At 41.1% G+C, this 25,743-nt stretch overlaps 1 protein-coding gene and 1 long non-coding RNA gene across 4 annotated transcripts in view; one reads left to right on the forward strand and one right to left on the reverse strand.

Moving 5' to 3' along the window:
• LOC109267543 (uncharacterized) overlaps positions 1–18,695 on the reverse strand; it is a 62,135-nt gene extending 43,440 nt beyond the window's left edge. For both annotated transcript variants that reach the window (XR_002080170.2, XR_002080169.2), the window contains exons 1-2: positions 18,379–18,695; positions 14,053–14,183 (exon numbers count right to left, since the gene is read on the reverse strand). This is a non-coding gene — a long non-coding RNA (uncharacterized LOC109267543). The remainder of the gene's footprint in view (positions 1–14,052; positions 14,184–18,378) is intronic.
• A 116-nt stretch (positions 18,696–18,811) lies between these two features.
• The window catches only part of SIMC1 (SUMO interacting motifs containing 1), a 77,215-nt gene continuing 70,283 nt past the window's right edge, over positions 18,812–25,743 (forward strand). Inside the window, exon 1 of one of the 2 annotated variants that reach the window (XM_053907110.1) lies at positions 18,812–19,069. In XM_053907110.1, the coding sequence (XP_053763085.1) occupies positions 18,941–19,069 (129 nt within the window). In that variant the 5' untranslated portion in view covers positions 18,812–18,940. The remainder of the gene's footprint in view (positions 19,070–25,743) is intronic. The other variant, XM_053907111.1, reaches the window with a different exon arrangement.

The raw sequence follows: 25,743 nt of genomic DNA on the forward strand, positions 1-25,743 counted from the left end.
AAAGGGAAAATTTCAGAACTACCCACTGAACTGGAAGAATGTCCCAAAAAAGAGGAAATCCAAATGGATGATAAACTTTGACAAGATTGCTTTAAATAAAGCCAGCTGATCAAAGGCCTCCAGGAAAATATCTGAAAGGGCGGCCTACGCCAGCCGACTCCATCTTGTTCTGTGTCCTTCACCTTGACCACACCTCCTCCCCTTGAGTAACCACCCCCCTCACCTGCCTAACAGGACTCGGACCCTTCCCCAGGACCCTTCCCCAGCCAATCAGCTGAGGCCATAGCCATTACCTCACCAACTGCCCCTAGGCCCCAATAAAACCTTTGTCCTTTTGAAACTCTTTCCCTGGTATCTCTCTTTCCCTGGTATCTCACCGCTGCGTCGGTGCAGGTAGGGGATTGAGCTCGAGCTAGCTCGAATAAAGGCTCTTTGCTTTTGCATCGGACTCGGCTCCCTAGTGGTCTTTGGGGATCACGAATTCTGGGCATAACAATATCCATAATAAAAAAGTTAGATTTACCTTCCCACAGCAAGGGAGAAAGTACTCCAGAGGAACCTGTAGAGGCCTCAGCAAGAGAACCTCGGAAGGAGTTTCTCATATTATTTGGACTTGTACTAGATTATTCCCTGAAAAGTCAAAGAAGTAAGGACCAGTTATGGATTGGAGGTTGTCAAAAAGTTGGGGCAATTTAGTGGCTGGATAGCTGAACAATTTTTATCTAGAAGTAGGAGGATTAAAGCAAGGCACCTGTTGTCATTGGTAAAGGAGCAGCTGTCACTCAGTTAAGTCAGAAGTAGAGGATATTTTATTGTTTTTATGTCTTGTTCAAGAAATGGTCACAGAGTGGCCTTGTGTACCTCTTACTTATAGTCTAGTGAGTTTGTTTATGTTCTTTTGAGAGCATCATGGCCTGGCTGCTAGCTGCCAGTAAGGAAGCTTTACACTTTCTCAAGATAATCTAGTGATGAGGTTCATGAGCAAATGGCGAAGAAAGGATTCTTGAGACATCTTTGGTGTGAAAAAGTGATTTTATTAAATCACGGGGACAGGACCCGTGGGCAGAAAGAGCTGCACAACTGGGGCTGTGAGGAGTGAATGATTATATATTTTTAGGTTTGTGGAGGGAGGGAGATAGAGATAAAGTAAGTTTCTAAGGAATTGGGAAGCAAGGCTTTCAGGACCTTGAGGGGCTGGCTGTTAAGATAAGGTTACTTTTAGTCTTTAATAAAAACAAAAACATTAAGGCACTAAGGCAGCCATGACTTGCTTGAGGAAGGTCACGTTCTGTATGTTTCAAGTGTCTATCAGTGAGCTGCAAGCTGTAAGGAGATTTAATTTAAGCTGCATTTCTCTTGCCTTTGTTTTCCTCATCACTAGTAGTAAGGTAAATACAAATTATAGCAACAAATATCTTTTTTCATGCATGAGATTGACAAAAATAAAAAAAGTGATAATATCTGGTGCTAAGGGAAATGTAAGGAACAGGTTTTCTCACACATTATATAATATGAATTTTTGTAGCTTTTATTATTATTATTATGAATTTCAAACATATATAAAAGAAGACAATGGTATAATGAATTCCCATTATATCAGCTTCAGTCCACTTCTCTCCCTCTAGTAGAAATAAATTATTTCATCCATAAATATTTCAGTATGTATCTCTACCATTATCACACCTAAAAAATGCCCCCATTCCTTAATTTAATGAATTATCTAGTCAGTGTTCAAATTTCCAGTTGTCTTATAAATATACTCAATTTTATAGTTTATTTGAATCAAGATCCAAATAAGGTCTACACACAGCTTTTTAAAGTAATATGGCATTACACATTAAAAACAAAAAATATATATACCCTCTGATCTAGGGATCCTAGTCCTAACAATCTAAGAATGAATCTGTGAGAATATTTTTTAATGTTTCTTTATTTTTGAGAGAGAGAGAGAGCAGGAGAGGGGCAGAGAAAGAGGGAGACAGAGAATCTGGAGCAGGCTCCACACGGTCAGTGCAGAGCCCAGTGCAGGGCTAGAATTCACAAACCGTGAGATCATGTCCTGACCCAAAATCAAGAGTCAGACACTTAGCCGACTGAGCCACCTAGGTGCCCCAAGAATATTTATTGTGGCATTGTTTGTAATAACAAAAAACTTGAGAACTGGGGCACCTGGGTGGCTCAGTCAGTTGAGTCTCCGACTCTGGATTTTGGCTCAGATCATGATCTCATGGTTCATGAGATAGAGCCCCACGTCAGGCTCTGCCCTGATAGTGCAGAGCTGCTTGGGATTCTCCCTCTCCCTTCTCTCTGCCCCTCCCCCCTCCAAAAATAAGTAAACTTAAAAACAAACAAACTTGAAAACTTAAAAGTCCATCAATGGAGGAACTCTCTATTGATGAATAATGTGTACATCTATAATATAGCTAGCTATGTTGCTATTAAAAAAATCAAGTTGATTTTTCCAGATGACATGATATTATACATGGAAAACCCTATAGACTCCACCAAAAGTTTGCTAGAACTGATACATGAATTCAGCAAAGTCACAGGATACAAAATTAATGTACAGAATCAGTTGCATTTTTATACACTAATAATGAAGCAACAGAAAGACAAATAAAGAAACTGATCCCATTCACAATTGCACCAAGAATCATAAAATACCTAGGAATAAACCTAACCAAAGATGCAAAAGATCTGTATGCTGAAAACTATAGAAAGCTTATGAAGGAAATTGAAGAAGACACAAAGAAATGGAAAAACATTCCATGCTCATGGATTGGAAGAATAAATATTGTTAAAATGTTGACACTACCCAAAGCAATCTACACATTCAATGCAATCCCAATCAAAATTACACCAGCATTCTTCTCGAAGCTAGAACAAGCAATCCTAAAATTTGTATGGAACCACAAAAGACCCCGAATAGCCAAAGTAATATTGAAGAAGAAGAACAAAGCGGGAGGCATCACAATACCAGACTTTAGCCTCTACTACAAAGCTGTAATCATCAAGACAGCATGGTATTGGCACAAAAACAGACAAATAGAGCAATGGAATAGAATAGAGACTCCAGAATTGGACCCACAAATGTATGGCCAACTAATCTTTGACAAAGCAGGAAAGAATATACGATGGAAAAAAGACAGTCTCTTTAACAAATGGTGCTAGGAGAACTGGACAGCAACATGCAGAAGAATGAAACTAGACCACTTTCTTACACCATTCACAAAAATAAACTCAAAATGGATTAAGACCTGAATGTGAGACAGGAAACCATCAAAACCCTAGAGGAGAAAGCAGGAAAAAAACCTCTCTGACCTCAGCCGCAACAATTTCTTACTTGACACATCTCCAAAGGCAAGGGAATTAAAAGCAAAAATGAATTACTGGGACCTTATGAAGAAAAAACCTTCTGCACTGCAAAGGAAACAATCAGCAAAACTAAAAGGCAACCAACAGAATGGGAAAAGATATTTGCAAACGACATATCGGACAAAGGGCTAGTATCCAAAATCCATAAAGAACTCACCAAACTCCACACCCGAAAAACAAATAACCCAGTGAAGAAATGGGCAGAAAACATGAATCGACACTTCTCTAAAGAAGATATCCAGATGGCCAACAGGCACATGAAAAGATGCTCAACATCACTCCTCATCAGGGAAATACAAATCAAAACCACACTGAGATATCACCTCACTCCAGTCAGAGTGGCTAAAATCAGGAGACTATAGATGCTGGAGAGGATATGGAGAAACAGGAACCCTCTTGCACTGTTGGTGGGAATGCAAACTGGTGCAGCCACTCTGGAAAACAGTGTGGAGGTTCCTCAAAAAATTAAAAATAGACCTACCCTATGACCCAGCAATAGCACTGCTAGGAATTTACCCAAGGGATACAGGAGTGCTGATGCATAGGGCACTTGTACCCCAATGTTTATAGCAGCACTTTCAACAATAGCAAAATTATGGAAAGAGCCTAAATGTCCATCAGCTGATGAATGGATAAAGAAATTGTGGTTTATATATACAATGGAATACTACTTGGCAATGAGAAAGAATAAAATATGGCCTTTTGTAGCAACGTGGATGGAACTGGAGAGTGTTATGCTAAGTGAAATAAGTCATACAGAGAAAGACAGATACCATATGTTTTCACTCTTACGTGGATCCTGAGAAACTTAACAGAAGACCATGGGAGAGGGGAAGGGAAGAAAAAAAAAAGAGAGAGGGAGGGAGGCAAACCATCAGAGACTCTTAAAAACTGAGAATAAACTAAGGGTTGATGGTGGGTAGGTGGGAGGGGAAAGTGGATGATGGGCATGGAGGAGGGCACCTGTTGGGATGAGCACTGGGTGTTGTATGGAAACCAATTTGACAATAAATTTCATGTTAAAAAAAAATCAAGTTGATCTGTCCGGCTGCCCTAATGAATTAAACAAGAAAGGATGTAACTGAGAAATAGATATAATTTATGACCATACTTCTGTAAAAGTAAATGACAATTAACAATCTTTTAATATATATTTTATATATTTATTTATATGTGTATGCATGTATCTATATCTTTGTAAATGCTTACATAGTTATGGAGAAAAATGTGTGGACTCACATACCTACGCAAACATTGGTTACATGATGGTGGTCAAGGGAAAATGCATGACGCAACAGAAAATCAGAATAAAAACAGATTGGGGTGCCTGGGTGGCTCAGTCGGTTAAGCATCTGACTTTGGCTCAGGTCACAAACTCCCCATTCATGTTTGAGCCCTGCGTCAGGCTCTGTGCTGACAGCTCAGAGCCTGGAGCCTGCTTTGGATTCTGTGTCTCCCGCTCTCTCTGCCCCTTGCCTAATCATGTTCTCTCTTTCAATCTCTCTCTCTCTCTCTCTCTGTCTCTCTCTCTCTCTCTCTCAAAAATAAACATTAAAAAAAAAGTAACACTGGTTAAAAAAAAAAAAGAAAATAGATTAACATTATTAACATTATATGTGTGTGCATATATATTCATAATAAATGCATATTAGAACAAAAAATGAGAGCAAACCAATTTTTGCCTATTTGATTTTGTCTGTCAAAAATATGAATGCACAAAACGTCTGTTCAGGTAATAATATTGTACAAAGTGGTGAGAATAACTTCACTTCTTAACTTTGCAGATACCAAGGCAGACCTCATACTGCCCAAGTAATCCTGGAATGCCTGGTTTAACGTAGTGTTACCTAATAACCCCTGTAAAACTAAGGTTGGCATTGTGGTCATTAATGCAATTTGGCCTGAACTGGTATCCTAGTCCAATTATAACTCCAATCAGAAATGTAAATTTCTTTGCTCTGTATTTTCTACTATACTACTTGCTAATGAAAAAGTTATTAGGTACAAAGACAAGATTTATGCAATTCATCCTCCCCCAAATCACTTCCTAAATTATCCTAATTTAATGGATTGCTTTGTGCACAGCTTCTCTTGAACTCAGCTTGAACTCAGGATCTTAAACTGAACCAGTCCTATAGGTAAGCTTATTCAAGTCTCCCGCTACTTTCCTCCAATCAATTTAAATTCATAAATTACCTTAATGCCAAATGTTCCTTTAAACCATGTGCACCACCCAGATAATTGTAAACAGAAATGCAAAGCCAACATTAAAACTGCATGGCCATACAATGATTCAAAATGTGCTTATGATTATGTTTTAATACTATTATTTCACTTGAAAATGACATTTTTTCTTTTTTTCCTTCCGGAGAATTTGCAGACGCCCAGGAGGCACCAAATAGCAAAGGAGATTCAGGATTTTAAGAAACTTATTGATGAAAGCAGCTAGGATGATAACATCACCAATTAGCCTTTTAGTTCAATTCTAATTTAGAGCAGATTAGCCTTGCAATCAGGATCTCCTATTTAGTGCCTCTTTCTTTGCTCCCACTTCCTAACTTGGACTATTCCCCCATCAAACAATGCTATTTTGAAAGTTTTGACAAGGAATTGGGCTTTAAACCAGCAATTCTACTTCTGGAAATCTAACTTAAAGACATATTTTATTCAGAGCATAAAGACGCACGTACATGAAGCTTGAAACTGTAGTGTGATATTCTAAACATTCTAACTGTTCATTATTAGGTAATTAGTTGAATAAATTATCCAAGCAATGTAATTCCTTGCTCAATAAATGTTATCTATTCACACAAATTCTAGTGACAGTTATTAAAAAAGATGAACAGCCTAGGAGGAAAAAAATACAGTGAATGCATGAACAGTTTCAAGGAAAAACTACAAACAGCCAAAGAACATTTCAAAACTATCTCAAATTCATTCATAATAAAGTAAATGCAAATCAGAACAAGATAACAATTTTAATTTATTTGATTGGCAACACCTAAAAAGCCTGATAACTAATGCTTGTGGAATTTTAGGAAACAAGCACTCTCAAACACTTTTGTTGTAATGGTATTTGGTGTAACCGTTCTGGATGATGATTTGGCGATTTCTACCAACATGTAAAACACATACACCCTGTAATCCAATCCCCAATGCTTAAGATTTTCTCTATGGATATGCTGGCAGGACTTGTTAAGATAAGTACAAAGATGATTTTTGCAACATTATTGATAATAGTAGAATCAAAACTGCATAATAAACAAGCAAAACCCTGGAAACAATCAGAATATCCATCACAGGGAACTAAGTAAATTATGGCACATCCTAACAAATGACTTTTTACGCAGCTGTTCAAAAGATACATTTACCTTGCAGTTAAGGAATGATCCCCCAAATACAACAAACAAAACAAAAAAGCAACATAAATAACTCTATATACTGATCTGTTTTGTATTTAAAAAAAAAAACACAAAAATTAGAAAGATAGAAATACATATATGTAAGTGATTTTGCATGTTTTGAAGGATTCACTAGAAATTAAAGGCATTTAGCCTTGGGAAGAATAAACTAGGAAAGTGTGGGTGGCTCTCAACTTTCACTTTTTATTTTGTAACTTTTTGTAGCATGAATTTCCTAATCTCACAGATGTGTTTTTAATTTTACAAACTGTTCAGTGTAGGCTATCAGGGTTGAGAGAATGTGATACACTTTTTTGTTTCTTTGTGCTTTTCTATTAAATAAGAAAACAATGTCATACTATTTTTAAAATATTATGAGCCAGTAAAATGGATAATGTGAATCTATATCCACAGAAAACTTTAAGGACGTATTTTTTTTAAGAAAGCCAATTGCAATACAATGTGCATAGTATGATCCTATTTGTCTAAAATTGTGTGGTTTGCACCTGTGAGTATTCACCATTCAGAGATGTCTAGAAAAGTTATCAAAGTGTGATGTGGTTGCACATTGTTTTATAACCATTCTAAATTGCTTTAATTTTCTCAAAATGAGGATGTATCATCCTTAAACATAGAGGATAAAACACAATTTTTATAAAGATTTGGCCTTACTTTCTAATTTGAGCAAATTAGAAACAGGGATGGAAAAGGGGAAAAGATAAGAAAATTATTTAAATAAAGTTATGTATTTAGTAGGCAGCACTGAGGGGCTGCCTACTAAAGCAGTCCAGTGGAAAAGCTAGGAGTGACCTGAAACTGGGAGTTTATACCTGGAGTCCCTCAGGAAGGACAAAGTGTTCTCTAAGGCATGGGAGAAATCTGAGCTGGCTAGCTGTGGGATAACAAAAGCAGCTCTGTAGGCACTGACCCTGCCATATTGTGGGAGATGCAGGAGAGAAGCATCAGAGGAAAAGACTTCAAAAGGGAAGGGCTGGAGAAGGTGCAAGGCCTTAGGACATGTTTACGCAGCCATTAACATTGTCCAGGGCCTGATCCCCCTTCACACCTAACCCTTCCTAGTGTTGTAGACACCAATTAACTCAAAATTCAACCTTGGAAACCTAAACCATTAAATTGATTAACACACTTGCTTAGCTGACTTTATGCACGTAGTTGTTAGCAATTATCGTAACAAAAAGAAGCTCCATTCTAGAGTTGGGGCCTCATTCCTACTCAAGTATGAGGACTTTCACTTAACTGCATTTTGTTTGCGGACTCATCTTTTGCGACTCTGGCCATATTCCCTGAAACACCATATAATGAAAAAAAGAAAAATGAGAGAAAAACACAACTTTTTAAAAAATGTATATCCAGGGGCGCCTGGGTGGCTCAGTTGGTTAAGCGGCCGACTTCGGCTCAGGTCATGATCTCACGGTCTGTGAGTTCGAGCCCCGCGTCGGGCTCTGTGCTGACAGCTCAGAGCCTGGAGCCTGTTTCGGATTCTGTGTCTCCCTCTCTCTCTGCCCCTTCCCTGCTCATGCTCTGTCTCTCTCTGTCTCAAAAATAAATAAAAACATTTAAAAATGTATATCCACACAAAAAAAATCCCCATTAATAAGGCAGAAAGTCCTACTGCTTAGAACATTTTTACTGCAAGTGATGGTTTCAAATCCCCATGCCAAGGCAGACATGTTCTTTGGCTAAAGCTAAAAATATATGTCATTTTGCTAAGTAAATATAAATCCAGGCAAATATACAGAAAAACTCTAGAGGAGAAAACACAAAACAATGAAGAGAGGAATTGGGATCAGGATAGTGGACGTGGTCAAAGGGGCCTCTGATGTTGTCCATAACGTTTTGATTTTTTAATAAAAGGAAAATATTCACATATATTTATTGTGGTAAAATATACATAAAATTTACTATTCTAACCATTTATAAGTGCAGAATACAATGGAATTAATATATAGTCACAATATTGTGCAGCCATCACCACTATCCATCTCTAGAACTTTTTCGTCTTCCCAACAGAAACTCTGTACCTATTGAATAACACCCATTCTCCCTTCCCCCCAGCCCCTGATAACTCCATTCTATTTTCTATTTCTATGAATTTGCCTGTCTAAGTAACTTATATAAGTAGACTCATACAATATTTGTCCTTTTGTGACTGGTTTGTTTCATTTAGCATGGTGTCCTCAAGTTTCCTCCATGTTATATCTTTTGTCATAATTTCCATCCTTTTTAAGTCTGAATAGAATTCTATTTTGATTATCCCTTCAACTGTCAATGGACAGAGGTTATTTCTACCTGTGTCTCTATCATGAATACTGTTGCTATGAAGATACGTGGATAAGTACCTATTTGTGTCCCTGCTTTCAATGCTTTTGGGTAAAGGAATAGAATTTCTGGATCATACGGTAATTCTATGTCTAACTTTTTGAGGAACTGCCAAAATGTTGTCCACAGCAGCTGCACCATTTTACATTCCTACCACCAATGAGCAAGGGTTCCAATTTCTCCACATCCTCGCCAAAACTTGTTTTCCATTTTATTTTAATAACAGTCATCATAATGGGTGTGAAATGGTTTTGATTTACATGTTCACATATTTTTTAATATGTAAGTTTTTAATTAAAAATTACTCTTGATCAATGAAACGAGAAGCTGGTTCTTTAAAAGAATTAACAAAATTGATAAACCACTAGCCAGTTTGATCAAAAAGAAAAAGGAAAGGACCCAAATAAATAAAATCAAGAATGAAAGAGGAGAGGCCACAACCAACACAGCAGAAATAAAAACAATAATAAGAGAATATTATGAGCAATTATACGCCAATAAAATGGGTAATCTGGAAGAAATGGACAAATTCCTGGAAACATATATACTACCAAAACTGAAACAGGAAGAAATAGAAAATTGGAACAGACCCATAACCAGTAAGGAAATCGAATTAATAATCAAAAGTTTATACCAAAAAACAAGAGTCTAGGGCCAGATGGCTTTCCAGGGGAATTCTATCAAACATTTAAGGAAGAGTTAACACCTATTCTCTTGAAGCTATTCCAAAAAATAGAAATGGAAGGAAAATTTCCAAACTCTTTCTATGAAGCCAGCATTACCTTGATTCCAAAACCAGACAAAGACCCCACTAAAAAGGAGAACTATAGACCAATTTCCCTGATGAACACGGATGTAAAAATCCTCAACAAGATATTAGCCAACCAGATCCAAGAATACATTAAAAAAATTATTCACCACGACCAAGTGGGATTTATGCCTGGGATGCAGGGCTGGTTCAATATCCACAAAACAATTAACATGATTCATCACATCAATAAAAGAAAGGACAAGAACCACATGATCCTCTCAATAGATGCAGAGAAAGCATTTGACAAAATACAGCATCCTTTCTTGATAAAAACCCTCAAGAAAGTACGGATAGAAGGAGCATACCTCGAGATCATAAAAGCCATATATGAATGACCCAACGCTAATATCATCCTCAATGGTGAAAAACTGACAGCTTTTCCCCTAAGGTCAGGAACAAGACAGGGATGTCCACTCTCGCCACTGTTATTCAACATAGTATTGGAAGTCAGCCTCAGCAATCAGACAACACAAAGAAATAAAAGGCATCCAAATAGGCCAGGAGGAGGTCAAATTTTCACTCTTCACAGATGACATGATACTCTATACGGAAAACCCAAAAGATTCCACCTAAAAACTGCTAGAATTGATTCATAAATTCAGCAATGTTGCAGGATATAATATCAACGCACAGAAATCAATTGCATTCCTATACACCAACAATGAAGCAACAGAAAGAGAAATCAAGGAATCGATCCCATTTACAGTTGCACAAAAAACCATAAAATACCTAGGAATAAATCTAACTGAAGAGGTGAAAAATCTAGACAATGAAAACTATAGAAACCTTATGAAAGAAATTGAAGAAGACACCAAAAAATGGGGAAAGATTCCATGCTCCTGGATAGGAAGAACAAATATTGTTAAAATGTCGATATTACCCAAAGCAATCTACATATTCAATGCAATCCTTATCAAAGTAACACCAACATTCTTCACAGAGCTAGCACAAATAATCCTAAAATTTGTATGGAACCAGAAAAGACCCCAAACAGCCAAAGCGATCTTGAAAAAGAAAACCAAGGCAGGAGGCATCACAATCCCAGACTTCAAGCTATACTACAAAGCTGTAATCATCAAGACAGTATGGTACTGGCACAAGAACAGACACTCAGATCAGTGGAACACAATACAGAACACAGAAATGGACCCACAAACATATGGCCAACGAATCTTTGACAAAGCAGGAAAGAATATCCAATGGAATAAAGACAGTCTCTTCAGCAAGTGGTGCTGGGACAACTGGACAGAAATCTGCAGAAAGATAAACCTGGACCACTTTCTTACACTATACACAAAAATAAACTCAAAATGGATGAGAGACCTAAATGTAAGACAGGAAGCCATCAAAATCCTCAAGGAGAAAGCAGGCAAAAACCTCTTTGATCTGGCCAGAGCAACTTCTTACTCAACACATCTCCAGAGGCAAGGGAAAGCAAAAATGAACTACTGGGACCTCATCAAAATAAAAAGTTTCTGCACAGGAAGGAAACAATCAGCAAAACTAAAAGGCAACCGATAGAATGGGAGAAGATATTTACAAATGATATATCAGATAAAGGGCTAGTGTCCAAAACCTATAAAGAACTTCTCAAACTCAACACCCAAACAACAAATAATCCAGTGAAGAAATGGGCAAAAGACATGAATAGACACTTTTCCAAAGAAGACATCCAGATGGCCAACCAACACATGAAAAAATACTCAACATCACTCATCATCAGGGAAATACAAATCGAAACCACATGAGATACAACCTCACACCTGTCAGAATGGCTACCATTAACAACTCAGGCAACAACAGATGTTGGCGAGGATGCGGAGAGAGAGGATCTCTTTTGCATTGTTGGTGGGAATGCAAGCTGGTGCAGCCACTCTGGAAAACAGTGTGGAGGTTCCTCAAAAAACTAAAAATAGAACTACCCTACGACCCAGCAATTGCACTACTAGGCATTTATCCACAGGATACAGGTGTGCTGTTTCGAAGGGACACATGCACCCCCATGTTTATAGCAGCACTATCAATAATAGCCAAAGTATGGAAAGAGCCCAAATGTCCATCGATGGATGAATGGATAAAGAACATGTGGTGTATATATGTACAATGGAGTATTACTAGGCAATCAAAAAGAATGAAATCTTGCCATTTGCAACTACGTGGATGGAACTGGAGGGTATTATGCTAAGTGAAATTAGTCAGAGAAAGACAAAAATCATATGAATTCACTCATATAAGGACTTTAAGAGATAAAACAGATGAATATAAGGGAAGGGAAACAAAAACAATATAAAAACAGGGAGGGGGACAAAACAGAAGAGACTCATAAATATGAAGAACAAACTGAGGGTTACTGTGGGAGGTGGGATGGGCTAAATGGGTAAGGGGCATTAAGGAATCTACTCCTGACATCATTGTTGCACTATATGCTAATTTGGATGTAAATTTTAAAAAATAAAATAAAATAAAAAAGTTTCAGTGCAGATTAGACTGACTGAATGAAGAACTTTCTTTTTTGAATCAGGATTATTGTAGATTGGTCATATACGTATGTTATTCAGAAGTTTTAAATACATAAGTGATCAGATTTGGCAAAAATAATCTACGCGAGATGTATGAGAGCGACTGCAGCAAACTCTTCTAGGCAACCCCCCAACTAAATAAATAAATAAACAAATAAACATTTTTTTTAAATACATATTTTTCAAAAGAAAGTAAGACATTGAGATTTGTTTTCTTCATTCACAAAGTAGGACTGCTCAGCTCTGTGAGAACAGAGCCCATGACTCTCTTGCTTACTGTTTCATCCCCAGCCCCTAACAAGGTGCCTGACACCCAGTAGGCACTCAACACATCCTTCCATCCAAAACTAGAGTCCTCCAGTGAAACCCTTCATAAGCTGAAATGGCATAAAGCAAAGAAGCAATTTCCATTCATTTATATGGAATTTTTTGTGTTTCCAGACCCCAAAAATAACCTCTCTTAGGCTCTTCCCTTACCTTAGGACACATCTTGCTAACAGTTGCACAAAATAAACTGAGATACAGCACAGATGCTCACAGACACAGTTCAAAGCTACAGTGGCTCGCTGCTGAGATGCTGAGTGGAGATCCTGGTAAAGGAGCTGGGCAGGGCCACTCTCACTGCTTGGGGTGCAAGCTGCCACTCTTAGGGCTGGCTGCAAAATAAATGCTGGACACTGTTTTTGCTTTTTGCCTTTTTTCATAAGGGTGAAAATCCTCTTCAGATTTCTTTTGGTTAGCAAAAACAGATACTAATGTTAAGTCTTTCGTAAAAGCAAAGTGGTATAATGTGGAACTTTCAGAAAAGTGGGAGATACCTATACAGTAATCATTGGATGAATAAATGACTGTGTTAGCCTCTCCGTTTACAAGGGATTAATGTATTATTTAAGGGGAATAAGTCTATTAAGAAGTATCACCTTGAAAAATACACACACACGCACACACACACATTATTATTCAGCCATAAAAAAAAGGAAATCCTTCTTGTTTGCAACAACGTGGATGAACCTTGAGAGCATTATGCTAAGGAAAATAATTCAGGAAAAGACAAATACTCTATGATCTCACTTATATGTGGAATCTAAAACATTAAACTTATAGAAACAAAGAGGAGGGTGGTGGTTGCCAGGGTTGGGAGGGGGTAAAGGGGAGCTATTAATCAAACAGTCCAAACTTTCAGTTTTAAGATGAATAAGTTCTGGGCATCTAATGTACAGCATGATGACCATAGTTAATAATACTGTATTGTATACTTGAAAGTTGCTATGAGAGCAAAGCTTTAATGTTCTCACCATACCAACAACAAAACAGTAGTTATGTGAGGTAAAGGATGTGTTAACCAACCTTATTGTGGTAAATATTTCACAACATATGTATGTATCAACATATCACATTGTACTTCTTAAACTTACACAGTGTTATGTGTCAACTATATCTCAATAAATCTGGAAAAAAATAAGACAAATCTCCCAGAAAAAAAAAGAAAAGAAAAACACACAAAGATACTAGCTTGTGAAAAACTATGATTTTAGAAGCCTTGGGTAAACAGAGTATTTCAAGACAGATCCAGGATGACCAAGAAAACATAAGTGACACTACTTACAGTTTTAAGAAAAGCAACTTCAGGGCTGGTATTCTTCCATCTGGGTTTTCAGATAAGGACAAGGCATTTTTCAAGTGTACTCTTATTACACAACCAGGGCCCCTGTGTTTCCTGACTTTCAGGCAGGACGGCTGATGAGAAAGATATATACAATCAGAACACCGTTGTACCCTTAAAGTCATATCACTATGCTTAAAAGTTAGTTACTAATATTAACCACTTTATCATAAATTCTGCAACAAAAGTAGAATTTAAATTTTTCTCCAATTAGTTCATATATCCAGATGAATATTGTAGTTAGCAACCATCCATTAATTCTCCCTAGCTAAAGAAGATGGGATCATTCAACTTGTTCTCCCCATTCCCTTACCACAAGTTGAAAGTGCAGCAAACTATTCTTCTTCCTATTCCCCAAGCTGAGAACTTGTCTGAAAGTTACTGAACCATGACTTGAACAAGCCCCTGATGTCCTTGGGTGCGAAGGAAGGGAGAAGAGAGCTAACGTGGGCTTAGATAAAGGCCATCAGGATGAGAGCTGCCTGCATTTCTTTCCTTCCTGATTTAAGCACGCAAAATCTCCATGTGTGAGTCTCCTAGAGAGCACAGAAGATGGCTGAGCCTCAAGGCTCTTGCTGGCACTCCCCAAGAAGCCCCTCTGGACAAGGATCCCCGAACAACAAGGATCCCCCAACAGGCTTACAGGTTAGATTGCCCCTGGTAGGGACTGGTGGGGATGTCTGGGAGAAAGAGGTTGAGACTGACTTCTCCTAGGTTAGGATGTACACAGAGCAGGCCCCAGAGAGCAACCGTGTGCCCCGTCCAAGTAAGAGAGCTAGCCTCTGTACTCCCCACACATTGGGAGAACTATTATTGAAACAGCAACAGCCAGCAGAAAAAGAGCAAACAATTCTTTCTGGACAGTCTTGCAGAGAATATTCTCTCTCCCTCTTCCTCATTCCTACTTGGGAGGAACAAGAGTCAAGGGTACAGAAGGGGACATTACCACCCTCTCCACTAGGAGCTGTTGTAACCACAAGTCCACCTGCACCCGGAGAATGGTAAGAGCTATAAATTAAATATGAGATTAAAGACTTTAAATGGACAAGCCTAAGTCATAATGCTTGGAATGGGACCAGAACAGGATATTTTTTTAAAAAAATCTTTTAATGTTTATTTATTCTGAGACAGAGAGAGAGAGCATGTGCAGAGGAGAGGCAGAGAGAGAGGGAGAGAGAGAATCCCAACCAGGCAGAGCCCTATCCTGGGCTCAATGTCACGAACCATGAGATCATTACCTGAATTGAAATCAAGAGTCACTTACCGACTGAGCCACACAGGCACCCCCAGAATAGACTATTTTTTAAGGGAATTCACTATCTAGAGAACAAGAGGATTTCTACAGACAGTGGTGATGGTTACTGGAGAAACAATAAAATTATTTTATATTTATATCTCACAAGTTACATCTCACAAGTATATCACAAACTGGTTATATACTTGTCATAATTTATAATTATTTACTAGCTTATTGTCTGCTTTCTCCACAAAGTATAATCACCATAAACCAGAGACCATGTCTACCTTGCTCACTATTGTTTCAAAAGTGTCACTGTGTTGTGACAGAGTGGGTAAGAATATAAGTGGAACAAGATTGATCATTCTTGAAGCTGGATGATGGGCACACAGGGTTCATCATAATCTTTGCTCTCCTTTTTTTAAAACGTTGTAAAATCATAATTCACTTTCTTAATTTTAAATTTTTTCTCAATGTAATATGAAAACATTCACATTTACATAAAAGCTAAAGTATCATGTAGATTTGACAATGTTAACATTTTGTTATATTTGCTTTATCCATATTTATCCATCTACACATTCATCTATTTTTGATGCATTTCAAAATAACTTGTAGACATCAGTACACTTCATCCCTTAACACTGTAACATGCATATCATAGAGTTCAAATTTTTTTCCATTCCTTTTTTTTGGGGGGGGTAAAAATTACTTATGGTGAAATCATATGTTTACTATACATAAATATAATATTTATATAATTTACAAAAATATATTTTTTACATTTAAAAGTTTATAGTGCTATATTTGTGTTCCCCCAAAAAAACTCTAACCCCCAATGTGATGGTATTTGGATATGGGGCCTTTGAAAGGTAATTAAGGTTAGATTAGACATGTAGATTGGGCCCTCATGCTGGGATTAGTGGCCTTATAGGAGGAAGAAATCTCTCTCTTTTCTCTCTCTCTTTTTCCTTCTCTGCCTCCCTTCCTCTCTCTCCCCTCTCCCTCTCCTTGTCTCCCTCCTTCCCTCTTTCCTTTGCTCCTTCTTTTCTTCCTCCCTCCTTCCCTCCCTCTCTCCCTCTCTCTCAGCATACACCCACTGGGGAAAGACCATGTGAGGCTATAAAAAGAAATCTGCAACCTAAACAGAGAGGTTTCACCAGAAACCTTGATCTTTGACTTCCCAGCCTCTAGAACTGTAAGAAAAGAAATTTCTATTGTTTAAGTAACCCAGGCCATGGTATTTTGTTAATATGGTGGTGACTAAGACACAGTGTTATTAGGAAGCCACTAAAGGGGGCTTGATTACATACTCTCTTAAAGATCACTTTGGATGTGGAAAAAGGAATGAAAGAGGGCAAGAATAGATTCAGGAAGACTAAATAGGTGACTACTAAAGTAGACTGGGCCAGAGGTGACCTTAGCTTGCCTAGAATGATCCCAGAAGAGGCCAAAAGAAGCAAATGGGCACGAAAAATATTTAGGAGATAAAAGAGACAGGACTTGTTGGTAAGAAAGAGGTAGAAATCAAGCATAATGCTCAGATTTCTCACTTGAGCAATTGCTGGCTGGTAGTACCACCGCTCACTAAGATAGGGAACAGAGAAGAAGAAGAAGCAGGCTTTTTTCGAGGGGACAGGGGTTCGGTTTTAATTCATTCAATATACATCTGCAAGGCTGGAGATAAGCTTGTGGGAGGCAGCCACATAAAAGTTACCCTTACAGCCATGTTGACACTGTGTAGGGAGAGTGCGTGAAGGTGGCCTCTGTTAGAACTCTGAGGAACATCAAGATTCAAGGATGGGGCGTCTGGGTGGCTCAGTCAGTGAAGCATCCGACTTTGGCTCAGGTCATGATCTCACGGTTTGTGGGTTTGAGCCCCACATTGGGCTCTGTGCTAACAGATCAGAGCCTGGAGCCTGCTTCAGATTCTGTGTCTCCTCCTCTCTTTGCCCTTCACATGCTCATGTTCTGTCTCTGTCAATAATAAGTAAATGTTAAAAAAAAAATTAAAAATAAGATTCAAGGAGTGAGTAGAGGAGCAGGAGTCATCTAGGAAGACTGAAAAGAAGTGGTCAGAGAGGTGCAGCGTCACAGAAGCTTAGAAAAGACAGTGTTTCAAGAAGCAGGGAGTCAAATAAATCAAATGTTTAATGGCATTTGGTGAAGACAACTTAATGAATGCCCTCACAAGTGGGATGATTTTCGCCATTCAACCAGAACTTCTGAAATGCGTTGGCAGTAGACTCCCTGCCCACCAGACCAGTGGTTTTCAACACATGGTGCCCAGACCAGCAGCATCAACGATATGCGGGAACTTTTCAGAAATATAAATTCAGAGCCTCATGCCTCGTACCCCAGAATTACAAACTCCGGGGTGGGGCCCAACAATCTGTGTTTGAACACGTCTTCTTGGTGATGGTGATGTTCACTGAAGTTTGAGAATCACTGCTCTAGACAGTGCTTATCAGGTAGCATCTGATAACCATTCCTTTGGAAATCAATCCCTCTTCTGAGAAATACGTTTTCCCATTGGTTCTGTCAACCCATATTAGCAAGTTGCGGGAGCATGAACGACAGGATTTTGTCAATACCCAACATTTATCGTAACACAGATCCTCCCCATCTTGACTTGTTCCTGCCCTACAACCGGCCACCTACCTACCACTTCTCCCTCTACCGGGTATATCTTTTTATCTTTATAACTTTGCTCATTCATAACATCTCATTTTTCCTGGCGGGAGCCATCTCAGGGCTTCTCTTTGTACATTTTTTCAAGTTTCTGATCCTGCTACCAACTGCCCAAGTTTCTGAATCTCACAGTTTAAATGCCTGCGTGACCCAGATTGTTGGTGAAACTGCCAGTTGGTACAATTTAGGAGTAATTTGGCATCATTTATCGAAACAGCAGAAACATCCCCTCTGACCCAGTAATTCCACTTCTAGGCATTTATCCCACAGTCGTACTGGCACCTGCGCACAAGGGAGCGGGGGTGGTCTCTGCCCCCTCAGCCACAGGCCAGGCCACCTACCCTCAGTCAGTGGGGGACCCTCCAGCCAGTCTGTTGCAGGCCAGGTCCTCAAGGGCCTCTCTCCTGGGCAGTCCGTGGGCTCGGGCTCAGTCAGAGGCCTGCCTGTTCACACCTCACTTCACACTTGGGTCAGTTGGAAACAGCTGGGGAAGCCCTCGCAGCCTCAGCGTCTCCCACGCCCGCCCGCAACACCGGCCCAAGCCGGCTGCGACTTGATTTTCTCTCTCTCTTTTTTTTTCCTCCCCAGGAAAGGAAGATAAGTTTCCCCGCCAAGCACAGCGCCCGCGGGGCCAGAACCCGACCCGCCCGCTGCCCGCCGCTCGCCACCGCCGGCGGGGGGGGGGGGGGGGGGGGGGGGGGGGGGGGGGGGGGGCTGGCTCCGGAGGGGCGGGGCGGAGCCGGCCGGCGGGGGCGGGGCTCGGGGCGGGAAGGGGCGGGGCCGGCGGGGTGATGGCTCCGGTTGTCGCCGCCGCCACCGCCTCAGCAGCAGGAACCGAAGTCGCCGCCGCCGTCGTCCGGGTCGCCGGCCGCCCGCGCGCCGCCTCGGCCGGGGCCCAAAGCCATGGAGGATTTCATCGTGATCTCGGACGACAGCGGCTCCGAGAGCTCCGGGGGGGCCCGCTCGGGCAGGGCGCGGAGGCTCCGCCGGGCCCTGTCCCGAACCCCCGGCGCTCTGCCTCGCCGGACCGTGGTGAGTGAGCGAGCCGCCGCTCGCCCAGCCCCGCCGAGGCCGGAGCGCTGCCCCCGCTCGGGCTGCGCATCTTCGCTCCCCCGGCTCGGCCCGCTGGTCCCCCCGCGCCACCGCCTCCCGCCCCCTGGCGCCTCACAGCTTCAGCCGCTTCCCGCCTCGCCGCTTGCCGACCTTTCCCGCCCTGAGGAGCGCGGCGGGCCCGGGCCGCGGCCGCCGGGCCTCCCGGGCTCCGCGCTGCAGCCTCAGCGGGCCGGGGCTGGCAACGGCGGCCGAGCACATGGACGGCGGCCTGGCGCGCCTGTGGCTGGGGGTGCGGGAGCCGGCTGCAAGCGGCCGTGTGAGGCCCGGCCGCCGGCTTCCCCGGAGCTCGGGTGGGGGCGGGAGCTGGGGGGACGTGGTCCTGGGGGATCTCGAGGCAGGGACGCGGGAGCGTGTAATTGTTTGGCCTGTGGTGGGTACAGATGTGTGCAGGGAGGTAACAGGAGCCCGGGCTGGGAGGGAGGGAAGCGCGGGCCTGAGCCTGAGCCAGATGGTGGCCGCGCTCCAGGGCCTGGCAGCCGAGCGAGGGGCCCGGTTTTGGAGTAGTGCAGGAGGGCGATTTATTTCGCTTAGCAAACATTTACCCAGCTCTAAAGGAATAGGGAGGGAAACGTCTTGCTCCCTTTTTCCTTCGGGCTCCTTAGTCTTTAGTCTTTGTCCTTCGTCCTGAGGTGGTGAATGAAATATCTATGGTCCCTGCCTTTCTAGAATCCTCCACAGATATTTACAGAACCCCTAATGTGGGCTAGATGTGCTAGGCGCTGGGGATACAGTGGAGAACACAATGTCCGTGGTCTCTCTCACAGAAGGTGATGTATTCAACAAGTGACTGTTGAGTACTCCAGGAGTGGGAGGTGGACAGGCTTTCTATCAGAAGACTCTCAGCATCAGACTTCCAGCCCTCTTCCCAGCTTCCCACGGACACACCCCAGAAATAAAAGAATTCTCTGGCTGGTATAGGTCTGTAACCTACAGGTTAAGGAAGACACCTTTCTTCATATGCAAATACTCCTTCGAGGCAAATCTAGCTTCTGCTCCTCGGGTCCCAGCCAGTTTGTAGTCCCTACGCCTCCACTGCCAGCCCCTTCTGTGCCCCAGGTATAGTGCTAAACGCGAAGTGGTCGCCTCGAAATGAATGGCATGCCAGACCAGTTAACATCTAGTCCCGTGTGGCCCTGGTTCAAGCGTGCAGGATTCTCAGTAAATCTCAGTAAAGAACTTAGAGGAGATGGACAGACAAGATTTCAGAGGAGAAGTGACCCAAAGTGGTAAGTGCATGGGTAGCCCCAGTGCCGTGGCGGTGTGAAGGACGTAGACCCACAGTAAATGTTTGTTGGGTGCAAGAATGGCTGAAGGAAGAGAGGAGAAAGAGCAGTTCTAATGGATGTTTGATAAGTGAGAACGAGTACATGAGTAGGAGCAGGCTCGAGGTGGAAGGGATGCCGCCTTCAGTTGGGACCTCAGGAGGAGTTGAACTCTGGAGAAAAGTCAGGACTGGAGAGGTTTGGTAATCACCCAAATAGAAAAGAGTGCTGAAGGCCTAATCGTGACCGAGATAAGCAAGGAAAAGACGAGAGGGAGAGAAAAGGTGGAAGGAAGAAGTGGCCTCAGAATAACTCACAGCTGCCTTTCCTTCCAGTTCTTCCTCGTTCCTGTTGCCCCTGGTCTCAAGCCCCCTTTCCTTCCAGGTGTCGTCCATCTTCCCTCATCTTCGTCCAGCCCCTCTCTTTAAGTGCTCAGATGTCATCCTTCGTCTGTGGTGTCTCTTGTGGCCCTTCACACACAAACGTGGGTGCTCTCTCAAACTGCTCCCCTCCCCCGTGACCGCCCAACCAAGCCTTTTCATTCTGAGCCTTCTGAGTTGAAGAGAAACGAAGGGCACATTCCAGAGAATAGTACCCAATGTAAATCTTGCCTCTCCATATATTTACTCCAGTTTCCCTTTAAAACTCCAGGCTTGGTCTCTTTTTATAGTTGTTGCAAATTAAATAGGGCAGTAGGATAACCATGCCAGAGATCAGGTGCGTTAAGAGACTTGCAAGGTTAAAGCCTAAAACGCTTTTGTCTAGCTTTCGCCTGAAGGCCCTGAGGTCAGAGAGACCTCTCTTCAAATCAGGAACCCCCACCCCCACCCCGCATAGCAGCAGCGCGAATTTTGGCAAATTCTGTCACCTCTCTCAGCTTTTGCGCTTGAGAACATTGATACCTACCTGACAGGATCATAAGGGGGTTTTTAATAAGGCAACACAAGGAAAATGCCTAGCATAGATGATCGCTTTTGCTACACTTCGTATTTTTTCTCAACCAGGCCTGACGTTCTCAAGCGTGGCAGGCGATGAAATAAAAGAAACAAGTTTTATTTATTTTTTTCTTTTTTTTTTTTTTTTTTTTTTTTACAAATATTGACTGAGGGGAAACAACTTGCTTGAATTCGGGAAATCAGAAAACTATTTCCAATACTGAAGGTGACATTTCTGAACTCCTGGTTCTTAACCTGGGCTTTAGTCTTCACTAAGTTTATGAAGCGGGTCTGTGTTTTCCATAATACTTACTACTTTCTGTTTGCCACTTACAAAAGCAGAATGTTGAGCTAATTACAAAAACTTTAGAAATGTACGTAGAAGAAAATTAAAACTGTCCTTAATCTCACCATCCAGAGATAACCAGTGTTGATATTTTGAAGTATGTCCATCTAAACTTTTATCTGTAAATGCCAGTGTGCATTCATACAGCCCCTCGTGTCTTCCCCATGTATGTTTTTGCGAAAATGAAATTCCACTATACATGTGGGGCTTTTTTAGCTTGCCTTTTTCTCTCTCTTTTTTAATGTTTATTTATTATTTAAGAGAGAGAATCCCAAGCAACACAAGGCTTGAGTTCACGAACCATGAGATAAAACCTGAGCCAAAATCCAGAGTCAGATGCTTAATTGCCTGAGCCACCCAGGTGCCCCACCTTTTCTCTTAATACACTTTTTGTCTCTTGCACCAATAAATACATGTCTCTCCGATATTTTTAATGTGTTTCATTGTATAGATTTGTAATTCTATTTATGATCTCCTATTAATGGATATCATGCTGACATTTACAAATTTTCTCTGTCATAAACAACCCAGTGTAAAGTCCCTCACAAATAATCTTTGTACCCTTGTTTATTTGCTTCTTTAGGATGAGTTCCTCTTAGAAGTGAGAGTATGAAGTCAAAAGGTATGCCCCCTTTGAGAGCTTTTGATATATATTGCCAAATTTCCTACAGAAATTGTGCACCAATTATATTCTCTCCATACCCTTTTCGCCACTACCCAGTCACCCCTAGATATTGTCAATTTATTTGGTAAACATTTACTGAACACTTACTATATGCAAGGCACTTGTAGGTGCTAAGAATACAGCTGTGAACAAGTCCCTGCCCTTGTGGAGGTTCTATTTTAGTCAAGGGGAAACAAACAATAAACAGTCACATAAATGTAATGTCAGATGATATAGAGTGTTAGAAAGAAAAATAGGCATTTTTGTTCATTTAAATATTTGTTGATTTGGTAGCCAAATTCTATGAGCTGTCATGGTTTTAATTTTTTTCTCTGGTTGTGATTCATTCTTTCAATAAATACTTATTGAGCACATGCTCTGACCCTGGGAGACCAGAAGTAAACAAGTTAACAATGAGCTGATATTCTGTTGGGGAAATATAAGCAATAAACAACCAGAAAATAAGTGAACAATGTAATAGTAACAGGTGGTGTTGGGAACATTAAATTATATTTTCAAAGAAGGCCTCTCTCTGAAGAGTTAATATTTGATCTGAGAAAAAAATGACAGAATAGATTTGTTATGAGAAGATCTAAGGTAGCAGCAATGGGTGTGGCAAAAACAAAGACTTGGAAGTGGAAATGGTATGACTAATTGGAGGAATTGAAAGGCCAGTGGGGCTGGAAGGTAATGAATGGAAGACGCAGTCTGAAGAGATGAGAAGTAGTGGGCTAGGTCATATAGGGTCTTGTAGACCACAATAAGGAGTTCCAATTTTATCCTTATGTAATAAGAAATCTTTGAAGGGTTTTAGGCAGGGGAATGACATGATCTCATTTGCATTTTTAAAAGATGGTTTTAGGGGTGCCTTGGTGGCTCAGTCAGTTAAGTGTCCAACTTTGGCTCAGGTCACGATCTCATGGTTCGTGGGTTCGAGCCCCGTGTCAGGCTCTGTGCTGAAAGCTCAGAGCCTGGAACCTGCTTCAGATTCTGTGTTTCACCCTCTCTCTGCTTCTCCCCCGCTCATGCTCTGTCTACCCTTTCTCTCAAAAATAAATAAACATTAAAAAAAAAAAAAAGATTTAGAAGGTAGTTTTAGCTACTGTGAGAAGATAAGACTGTACGGTAAGGTGACCGTGTAATTTATCATCCAAGTGGGAATCCTTTTGCAAATGAAAGGGGGTGCTAACTGGAGGGGATGTCAAACAACAGGTGAAAACTAGAACTGTCCCAAACAAACCAGGAGTATAGTCACCTTCCTGAAAGGAGACCATAGCGGAATCAGGGAGACCAGTTTAAGAGGTTGCTGCAGTAGTCTAAACCAAAAATAATTGTAGCTTGGAATAGCCTGGGATACTGGAAGGATTTGGGACATTGGAAGATAGTGAGGAAGTAGAATCAACGAGTCTTGATAACTTGGATGTAGACAATGAAAAGAAAAGGAAGAATCAAGAATGAAGCTCTGGTTTTGGCCTGAGCAACTAGATATATGTTGGTGTCCTTCATTAAAATGGAGACTTGAAGACCAGGATTGGAGGAAAGATTCAAGGGTTCTGTTTTGAAGGTGTTAAAAGATGCTTATAGAATAGCCAACGGGAGATACAAGGTATGTTGTTTGTACTGAGTTTGGAGGCCAGGGGAGAAGGTATGACTAGGGACACAAATTTGATGTCATTGACACATAGGTCGTAGTAAAGTCCTTGACCTGGATGAGATCATCTAGGCTAAGACTCAACAAGAAGAGCATCCTGGACGTAGCCCTAGGGCACACACAGCGTCTACCTCAGATGAAGGTAAGGGGAGGAGGAGCAGCTAGTGAGGTTGGAGATCAGAGAGTGTGCTCAGCATGTAGTAGAGCTGGACACCTTGAACATGTTTATTGGTGGCCTATTGGGTATATATATAGAGAGAGATTGTGTGCATGTGTGCATGAAGATTACCTGTTCTTCTCCTATTGGGGTGTTATTTGTAAATTTTCCTTACATACTAAAGACTTGTTATGGGTTGAATTGGGTCCTTCAAAAAGATATGTCAAAGGCCTAACCACCACTACAAAATGTGACCTTATTGGGAAATAGGGCCATTGCAGATGTAGTAATTGAAGATGAGGTCATACAGAGTAGGGTGGGCCCTTACTAATCTGATATGACTGGTGTCCTTATAAGAAGACATGAGGATAGAGGAAGAACACCATGTGACGATAGAAACAAAGATGGGAGTTGAAGCTGCAAATCAAGCAATACCAAGGATTGCTGGTGACACCAGAAACTAAGAGAAAGGCATGGAACAGATTCTCTTCTACAGGCTTCGAGAGAGCGTGGCACTGCAGATTGGTTTTGACTTTTAAGCCTCCAGAACTGTGAGATGATAGATGCCTGTTGTTTTAAGCTATTTTGCAGTAATTTGTGCTAGGAAACTAATACAGCCCCCTGTGTTATACACGTTACTTTTTCCCCCCCAATTTTTTATTTCTTTTGGTTCTTTACATAAGTTTTAAATTCTTGTGTAGCCAGTTCTATCACTCTTTTCCTTAGGAAGCCTTTCCTCTTAAAATTATAAAAATATTTTTTACATTTAATTTATTAATCTACCTGGAATTAATTTCAAAAAAGGGATAAAATAGTCATCTTTTTCTTTCAGGATGGTTAGCTAGTTGTCCTAACAATTATTGAATTATCTATCTTTCCTACCCTGTGGTTTGAAATATTACCTTTATCAAATGGTAAACTTTTATATATTTTTGTGTCTATTTGTGGACTTTCTTTTCTCGCCTTGGTGCATGCTATTTTAATAATAAGCAGAGGAGGGGCACCTGGGTGGCTCAGTCGGTTAAGCGTTGGACTTTAGCGCAGGTCATGGTCTCACGGCTCCTGAATTTGAGCCCCTGTGTTCGAGCCCCACATCAGGCTTTGGGGTTTTTTTAATTTTTTTTTTTAACATTTATTTATTTCTAAGACAGAGAGAGGCAGAGCATGAACAGGGGAGGGGCAGAGAGAGAGGGAGACACAGAATCCGAAACAGGCTCCAGGCTCTGAGCGGTCAGCACAGAGCCCGATGCAGGGCTTGACCTCATGGACCGTGAGATCATGACCTGAGCCGAAGTCAGACGCTTAACTGACCGAGCCACCCAGGCGCCCCAAGCCCCACATCAGGCTTTGTACTGACAGCTCAGGGCCTGGAGCCTGCTTCAGATTCTGTATCCCTTCCCTGTGCACACTCTGTCTCTCTCTAAAATAAATAAGCATTAAAAATTTTAACAATAAGCAGAGGAAACTCTTCATTGCTCTTTTTAGAATTTTTTTGACTACTTTTGCATGTTTATTCTGTCAGATCACTTTAAAATCATTTTGTCAACCTCCAAACAATTTCTACTTTTAAAATGGGGA

The sequence above is a fragment of the Panthera pardus genome, unplaced genomic scaffold (genome assembly GCF_024362965.1).
Source record: "Panthera pardus isolate Hobbes unplaced genomic scaffold, ASM2436296v1 HiC_scaffold_2, whole genome shotgun sequence".
NCBI classification, from domain to species: Eukaryota; Metazoa; Chordata; class Mammalia; order Carnivora; family Felidae; genus Panthera; species Panthera pardus.